Here is a 9433-nt window from a genome sequence, read left to right as displayed (position 1 = left end):
CAACACTATTCATATTCACCCAATAGAAAATACTTTCCATTAAACACATTAGCTTTTCCTTACACAACACTCTTTGTCTCTGGTAAGTTTAATATCAGTTTCAACTGTTTTATATTTTAATCAGCACAAAGATTCATTTAAATTTTACTTTTATAAATCATTAATCGTCTTAATCTGTGATGAACCCTGTTTCTGTGTGTATTTGTTTGTGGTGTGTGTTTGTATGTATGTGTATGTGTGGTGTTTGTTTGTATGTGTGGTGTTTGTTTGTGGGTGTGTGTGTTTGTGGTGTGCTTGTTTCTTTGTGTGTGTGTGTGTTTGTGGTGTGCTTGTTTCTTTGTGTGTGTGTGTGTGTGTGTGTGTGTGTGTGTGTGTGTGTGTGTGTGTGTTTGTGTGTACAAAACATTTTTAAAATTTTTTTAAAACCAATGTTAAGCCAATACAACACTATTCATATTCACCCAATAGAAAATACTTTCCTTTAAACACATTAGCTTTTCCTTACACAACACTCTTTGTCTTTGGTGAGTTTAATATCAGTTATATTTTAATCAGCACAAAGATTCATTTAAATTTTAAATTTCAATATTTATACTTTTATAAATCATTAATCGTCTTAATCTGTGATGAACCCTGTTTCTGTGTGTGTGTTTGTTTGTATGTATGTATGTGTGTGGTGTGTGTGTGTTTGTGTTGTTTTTGCGTGTGGTGTGTGTTTGTTTGTGTGCGTGTATGTGTTTGATTGTTTGTGTGTGTGTAAAACTTCAGACTGCAGCTAGTTGTTTTCAAATATTTGAGACTTGATACATGTCAACAGAAACAAAGCAAAAATGAATTCCAATCGTATTCTTGGGTGGGGCATGGTTTACAAATTGTACCTCAGGAGCTTGTTTCGGATGCCGTGGACTCTGGCAGAGGCTTGATCTGGTTTGATCTTCATCACTACCCTCTGAAGGAACTCAAAGGAATACTTCATGGCTCGTGGATACTCAAGGTTAACGCAGTAGATGATCCCCAAATGCATGGCAAAGCTGGATGGCACATCCTTAAAGTTGTGAAGCACAACAGTCTCCTCAACCACAACTGCCTCATTGAAGACCTCACGTGGAAATACATCCTGGTTTTCACCTTCATAGCCTATCAACAGGCCAAGTTGCATCCCCTCCATGGCTGCAGTCAGAGTCTCACCATGGGCCTTGAAAAGCAGAAGAAAAAAATAGTGTGAATGTTTGGGTCAAGAAGTGCATGCTCTGCAAAGCTACTTAAGTCTCAGTGATCATAAGCCTTGTTTTCAAACTAATAAAATAGTCTTGGTTGTGAGTGTGCATGTTTGTAGGGGCAATGTTGCAAGGTTACTGCAAGGGTGAAAACTTCAGTGTCCTCTCAGATCTGGGTTAAGTGTATGTTGCACTGGGTTCTCTCCCCATCCCTATTCTACCCCCCCTTTCTCCTCCCCCAACATTGTTCTACCTCTCCCTCCTCCCATCACCACTATTCCACCCAACCCTCATCCTCCCCATCCCTATTCTGCCCCTCACCCCTCCCTGCATCATCACTATTTTGCTGCCACAGGACTTTATCAAGACCCATGAGTGTATCTAATCCAAGCTCTGTGTTAAAGGTTGTGTGTGTGTTTGTTTGTTTGTTTGTTTGTTTGTGTGTGTGTGTGTGTGTGTGTGTGTGTGTGTGTGTGTGTGTGTGTGTGTGTGTGTGTGTGTGTGTGTGTGTGGGGGGTGTAGTGAGGTGAGTGGTGTGTGTGTGCACGCAAGTGTATATGTGGGTGGGTGCGTTCGTATATGGGCTGTTATGCATGACAGAAAAAGGTCTTACGTCACACATCCTGATGATGTCTGATGGCTCTTCTCTTAGGTAGTGTGGCAGACCCAGCAGAGCAGCAGTCCTTCTCCTTTCGTTTGTGTCCTACAAGACAAAAATAAGCAGTGTTGAGATTTTATTGCGAACATCTGGTGCCCAATTTTACAATTCTCAGCTCGTCTACTCACGTCTTTCTTCAGACAGTCCAAAATGGCTTTCAGTGCAGGCTTCTTTGCCGACTTGGTCGCAGCTTCGTACACTTCCAGCAGTCTTGGTGTCAGGTCATCAAGTCCATCGAGGAACGACTCAAGAAGGTCTGTGCTTACGACTCTTTTGAACTCTGCCCGAACCTGAGGAGACAAAAAAGACAAAAAGGTTAAGAAATTAGAGAAAAGATTTTTCAAAGCATAGAGTCACAATTTAGTAAGATAAGGTGGTCTGTTGTCAAAGGCTTTCATCCACTCAGTAAAACTAAACACAATCCTCTCACTTATCTGTATGCACATTCACGCCACCATTCGGACTAAAAAAAAACATTTCTGAACGGACCACAGTACAGTATCAGACAACTCTCTAGTACTTACTGGAGAGAATCTCATACATTGATATCCAGTCATTGGATTATGGTAAGTGATTAATCTTAGGCTGTGTTGTCTATTGTTATACCTGTCTCTCACAGAACATGGCCGGCCATCTAGCTATGACATCCCCAACGAGAGGTTGATCCCCTACGATCTCCTTTCTGCGCTTGGAGAACGTGGCAGACATCAGCTCATCTATCTGCTGGTGATCTGGGTCTTTTTTCAGCACTTCCATCTGAATTTGATTGCACAAGAACAAAGGGCACATACTAAGACAAAATAGTAGGCTTCACAGACACAAAAGCAAAGTGTAGGTAGTTAGTATAATATAGGCAGGTATGTATGCAGTAATATTAGACAGGTATGTGTGATGTGCATGTGTGTGATGTACCTCCATCATCCTCCGCTTTTCTTCCATGTCTTCATCACTCAGTCCTTCAGGGGGATCTGGACAGTCAAAAAGTATTGATTTATTTTATTTATTTTATTAATAAATTTATTTATTTCCCCAAAAAATAAAATAAAAATTCTTAATGACCCCAAACTTTTGAATGGTGTTTAATGTTACAAAAGCTTTAGATTTCAGATAAATGCTGTTATTTTTAACTTTCTATTCATCAAAGAATTTTGAAAAAAAATTGTACACAACAGTTTTCAACATTGATAATGATCATGAATGTTTCTTGAGCATCAAATCATCATATTAGAAGGATTTCTGGTGGATCATGTGACACTGAAGACTGAAAATTCAGCTTTGATCACAGGAATAATTTACAGTTTAAAATATATTAAAGTGTGTATGTCAGGTTAAATTTTTAATTATGATTGACACAAAATAGTGAGGGGAAATACACGTTTGACAAGTTGATGTATTGTTTTGTATGTTTTTCGATTCCTAAAGGCAGAATATAAGATGAAAAAGTTCGTTATTTTCAGTCCTCACTTAAAACTGCCCATCCCCCCAAACGAATCGTTTGACGTCATAACAGGGAGACGTCTCCCAAGCTCGCTGAGCTGTGTTGATAATTGTACGAGTGATAGAGCGAGAGAATTAGTGATTAGGACATTTATTTAGTTAGTTATTTAAGTTAGGTCGTTAGTATACGCAGGTGTATTTTCACGATGGTGAATTACTGCGTTTGTGCTGTGTGCAAAAACACCGTTAAAACCGGTCACAGACTCCACTGTGTTCCGTGCCTGGGTCAACTTTATTCGGAGCAAACGCGCTGACTTCAGTGCTGCCTCGGTATCCAAGACTTCGGTCATTTGCAGCGCCCATTTCACTGAGAAGGACTACGCGGTTGGAGATCTCATGAGTTATAAAATGGGATTTAAAACCGAGACTGGTAGCTGATGCGGTGCCTACGGTGCTACTGAAGCAGTCGATCGCGCCCGCGTCTCTCTCTCTCTCTCTCTCTCTCTCTCTCTCTCTCACACACACACACACACACACACCAACATATTCCAGCATTGCAATCTTGACACCGCAGGCTGTTCATTATAGCCACGGAGCTTCAGAGCTAAGGCGGAGCTACAGATTAGGTGTCCCTAAATAACCCGCGTATAACAGTAAGCCAACGTTAGTTCCGCATGAATTAATTTGCACGCGAGTTTTATTTATTTTCATACCGTGTATTCTCCGTGTATATTCAAGCACCGAACCGTGACGCCCGTACCGTTTCGGTTCAATACGAATACATGTACCGTTCCACCGCTAAGTTATGCCTATACTACCAGACACCTGACCAACTCTCCACTGGTTCTTCTTCACACCAGATATTTATGTTTCTTCGATATGAATTATTTACATTTCTGTTTGGCTCCTCATCTGTCTCCCGCCTGGGAGGCTCAAAATTGTATGGCTGTGGGCCATCGTATAGGTTTGAGGGGGATTTTGGATCTCCTCAGACTCAAAACTCTCCATACTTCAATAGAACTTTGTTGGCGCGACTCCCTTGTATGACGTCACAGCTCAGCCCTTGTTTTAAAAATATGACCTTGACAGAAATGGCTATAAATCTTATTGCAGGGCAGTTACAGTAATAATTTTAATGCTAATTACATTTTCACTCAGATATCTAACCCTTATTTAATATATCTAAAAAAAAAATTTAACCTGACATACACACTTTAAAATAGAAAACAGCTGTTTTAAATTGGAATACTATTTCACAATATTACGGTTTTTGTTTGTATTTTTAATCAAATAAATGCAGCCGTGGTGAGCAGAAGATAAAAATCTGACTGACCCCAAACTTTTGAACGGTAACGTTAGTGTAACTTAACGTTATTTGGCCTTGACATACGGTCTATCAGAAATGGTGTTTTCTACAACAGTTTACAGTGAAAACTGGTATTGTCTCAGATGAAGCTTTATCAACCGTCTCTGACTGAACTAAAAGACTGCAAACGTGTTCTAGCTAACATTAACGGCCGCTGAAATGTGCCTCGCTTAAATGACATCACAGTTGCCGCACATATCAAAAGGTAACGTTAATCGCGTTATTGGTTTCATCAACGCACATTCATAATATCTACAAAACACGAACACTTACCAATAGCGAAGTTGTTCACGCCAACCCGATCGTCTTGTCTGATGGAAAAATGAGGCACCTGGCCGTTTGAAGTGTGACTGCTTGCAGGCGCGAAAAACGTGCTTGTCGTGGCCTCGTCGTCTGTAGTCTCCCGCACATGCGCAAAGAGCTGTCCTCCGCTTAATTTAAAATGGCAAGTTCATTCAATCACCTGTAATTTGTGATTCATTGAAGTAACTTATGAACCTAAATTGAAAGATTGAAAACTCAAACAATTGAGCTGAAATTTCATAACACATTATGTTATGTCTGAGTTAATGACATATATAAGTTATCATAACTTTTTGATCAGATTATTTTTTACAGTGAGCGGCAGAACAAATTTAAATGTTCAGGTGTGATTGTAATTTCAAAGGTTTAATAGACATCGCAGAACCATTGTCATTTAGGAAAAAGACTGTGTGTGTTTGAAACGAGATAAAGATTTTTTTGATGATTAATCATACATACAAATGGGCCTATAGCATGCATTTTTGTATGTCATATTTGTACCCGACCTCAAAAGCAACTCGGGCCTGGGTTAGAAGACAAACTGTAACACAGAATTCCTTCTTTTCAACTTTTGCTTAAGCAGACTGAAACTCAGTACAAATGAATTTTTTTTGGGCATAAGTGTCATTAAAATTGAAAATGGTCAGTCAAAATAGAAATATGCATGAAAAACCAAACCAATGATATGTTCAGCCCACCTGCTGATAGATGGCAGCTGCCTCACTGGAAAAGGCTACTGTTGTGATTTAGATAACAATGTGCGTAGTATAACAAAGGTGATTGCATCATGAAGTCACAAGAGCATGACAAAAAGAGCATAGGGCTTGCTGATACATGAAGATATCAGTGTAAATTTAGTTAACACGGATTGCATTTAAATTTTAATGTGTGCACAAATCGCAAAACTGCTCCAGTCAACTTTCACCCAGTTCTCACTGTTTTATTGACCATCTGTACTTCATTGCACATAGAGTAGAAAAGCTCTCCAGCAGAATAATGCAGTGCACGGGTTGGTTGTCTTTGTACATATTCAGACACACAGAGTTTGTTTTTTGTCACTGTTTGCGGTTCGTCAAAGCATCAGTGCCTGGGGACGTGCTCTTGTCTTGGCAAAAGGATAGAAAGAGCAATAGAGGGAAAGAGCATTTATCCTCTGCAGGAGGTATCCAGGGTTGGCACAAATATTATGAATCAATGCTACAAGCATTACTCCATATGTATTCCATGACGCCTGGAGTGGAAAGAGAAAATGAGATTACTGGAATAAAGAGTTAGAGGTTCCCAGTAGGTTTCAGAAAAATACGGGGATATACTGTGCATTAATCAAAAAACAAGATCTGACATGTATCCTGGTTTTCAGTGTGATCCCATTTTTATTTAGGTATTCGTATAAAGTGTACAATAGACACTGAAACTTACAGTATATTTTCACAAAAATTCCACATTTTAATATTCTACGAACTTTAAAGGTTCATTTTTACAGATGTCTCTGCCGTTATTTCATAAAGGGTTTGTTTTAAATGTTGTCAATGTTTATATTGTATGTTTCAGTGTCTATTCAAACGTACAGTGTATGCTTAAAATATCTTTCTATTGGTACATTGTAACTATCACTGTACATTTATCAGCATATTATGTTTTTATATTGCTGAGAAGTGTATAGGGTAGGAAGGGGTTTATCGGCTCATTTATGCAAATGTATTTATAGTTACTCTTTATTTTAACGTGATGTTGTTACAGTGTAATTACACAAATAAGTAGGCTACTGAGTCATATTAACTATTTGTACTTACTGTAGGGTTAAGGTTAGGCTTAGGGTCTGTTAGGGGTAGTTGCTTAAGTTATGTATGTATGTATGTATGTATGTATGGATGGATGGATGGACAGACGGATGGATGGATGCTGTCAGCATGTCCATACTTTTCATCAGATCCAAATCCATCAGACCTGGTTGAATGTGACATTTTCAGGTTGTAATAGTCTTCTTTAAAAAATAAGTGTTAAATAGAGAATAATTAACAATTGATTTTTTTAAAAGTTTGTGCGTTAAACAAATTTTGATATAATGTCAACTTGATTAACTAGCACAGCAACAAACACTGATGCATTAATTTCACATGTTTAGGATTTGTTACATTTTTGCATTTCAAACTAAAGCATTGATTTCCTATCATAATCAAACACAAATGCAATCTGTACACAAATGCAATCTTTTTGTGTGAATTGTAACACCATCCTTAAATGTTTGTTTTATTGTGTTTGCTGTTCAGAAGAACAGAAAAAGGACTTTTGAAGGAAGTTTGGCATTAGGAACAAAGAGCTATTAAATGCTTAACAAAACTTTTGAAAGCGTTGCCTTGTTTTGCAAATGGTTATTAGTACTGTATAGACATGAGCTGGATAAATGCTATGGAACTCTTCCATGATCAAAATTTAATCTACGAAAATATTACAGCTTATCTTTACATTTAATTCTGTGTTCCCTGTATGAGAAATCATTATAGGCTTTGAACTCCTCTAAAGGGAAAGAAATGCCTTTAATTTAAACCAGAGCCAAGAAGTTACATCACGGTGTTCAGTCTACAAACTAAAGCATTGTCTTGGGTAGATTTTAATATGGTTGGAAGGGAGGAAGGTCCAGATTTCCTTTCGGTGAACAGGGTCCCATCACAGGTAGAGCAAGTGAGAACAGATCCAGATGTGACAGTACCCTCGGCAGCTGAGGCTCCTCTGCTACATCTTGCTTCATTCCCTGAGGGATGAACACTCACACTGGGGTGAAATGAGGGCAATCACATGTTATTGGCAGTATGGTGAAATTGCTTCCATGTTTAGAGAGAGGAAACAAAACAAAAAAAGTTAACAGCCATTAAGAGACAGAAAGATTGCGCAATGAGTTGTTCCCGTTTTTAATGTTTTTAGTAGTAAACTGGTTATAATTTGGCATTGAATAGATTACACGATGTGCTGATTAATCAAATAAATCACAATTAATTGCATCTATCTATATTTTCTGAGAATGAAGATAATTACACAGTAATTTTTTTTTGCAAATTTAGTAAAAAATAGTTTTTGTTAGCTCAAATTCTCCAAACATAATTATTTATGAAGCAACACTACATTTTAAATATTTCATCACAAGTATATTAACTACAAGTGTATTTCATATTTTTGTAAACAAATTAAAAACAACTGAAAAATAATGTGTCAGTGCAGTAAAACAAAATACTATGGAAGCTTGTTTCCGCCACAGAATTAAAATAATTATTCCTCGCAATTCTGACAATTATGTCTCGCAAATGCGAGTTATAGTCAGAATTGTGTCGCAATTCTGAGTTATGAACTCCAATTCTGAGGGGAAAAAGGTAATCTCACAATTCTGACTTCATAACTCTCAATTGTGAGGTTTTATCTTGCAAATCTGGCTTTAGAACTCGCAATTGCGAAATGTTGACTTTAAAACTTTGACTATATATTTCTCAGAAAAAAATCTGAATTGCAAGATGTACACTCGCAATTGCAAGGGGAAAAAGTCAGGATTGTGAGATATAAAGTCGCAATTACTTAAAACACTTTTTTTTTACTCAGTGATGAAAACAAGCTTCCATAGAGACAAACTTCCATAAAATATACTTATATTCAAGATACAATCTAAAAAAAAAAGAGTATTGTAGAGTGTTGCTTCTCACATTGCGACACATTTTATGAACAGCCATGAAATCAAATCTTTTCAGTAGCTGTCAGTAATTAATACTCATGTCAGCTCTCAAAATTTGGCAGATTAGATTGCAAGTGATTTGTGTGTCTCGATATGGCTGTATTCCTGAACTAATGATATATTAAACCCAGAGTCTGGAAAATACTACATAAATCCTATTCAAAATGATCCCCTCCTCATTTTCTTGGGTGTTGCTTCTGAGTGGTTGAAGTAAACAGGATGAGAGGTTGATTGAGAAGCTCTGGCCTTGTTATCAGTATGTGTCTGTGTGGGTAGAACCGGGGCGCCAGACGACAGGCTTTGTGTCCCAGACAAACCCCCATGTGCTGTGACGTCAATCTTTACACTTTCTCTGTGACAGTAACCTGCTACTGCAATTGGTATTTAAACAAGTAGCTGATGTCACTAAGCTGTAGCTATTATCCAAAAAATATTGAAAGATTTTGGTATATGTGAAAAGTTTGACTCCAATGCCACTGTGGTTTGGATTAGTTGGTGACAGCGTGCACGATGCAGTTGGGTCAATATTTAATTGTTGTTCCAGTAAACTGAAAAAAATGTGCTTCCTGATTTGTGTAAATTCTGTCTTGGCACAATCCAGATGGTTTTGTGTTGCATTTTTAAATTATTGTTTCAGCTGCTTATCGACCAGAACAACATAAGAGGAGAAAAGAACAAGTGTTAGCCACAGGTTATTTGGATGCAATCGTTTCAAAAGGGGACACTTGCCAAAA

General features: G+C 37.9%; 1 protein-coding gene across 1 annotated transcript; it reads right to left on the bottom strand.

Moving 5' to 3' along the window:
* Positions 1 to 864: 864 nt before the first annotated feature.
* On the bottom strand, positions 865 to 5281 carry LOC307005896 (uncharacterized protein). The gene is made up of 6 exons (XM_079626405.1): positions 4952 to 5281; positions 2788 to 2843; positions 2482 to 2631; positions 2004 to 2165; positions 1831 to 1920; positions 865 to 1195 (listed from the first exon to the last, which is right to left on the bottom strand). Exons 2-6 carry the CDS (start codon positions 2812 to 2814, stop codon positions 866 to 868), a joined length of 759 nt encoding a protein of 252 aa, XP_079482531.1. The 5' UTR covers positions 2815 to 2843; positions 4952 to 5281; the 3' UTR covers position 865.
* Between the last annotated feature and the right edge of the window lie 4152 nt (positions 5282 to 9433).

This window comes from Phoxinus phoxinus (genome assembly GCF_949152265.1).
Source record: "Phoxinus phoxinus genome assembly, chromosome: 10".
NCBI classification, from domain to species: Eukaryota; Metazoa; Chordata; class Actinopteri; order Cypriniformes; family Leuciscidae; genus Phoxinus; species Phoxinus phoxinus.
Note: the sequence above shows the minus strand (reverse complement) of the source record. Positions and strands in the feature narration are given on the sequence as shown.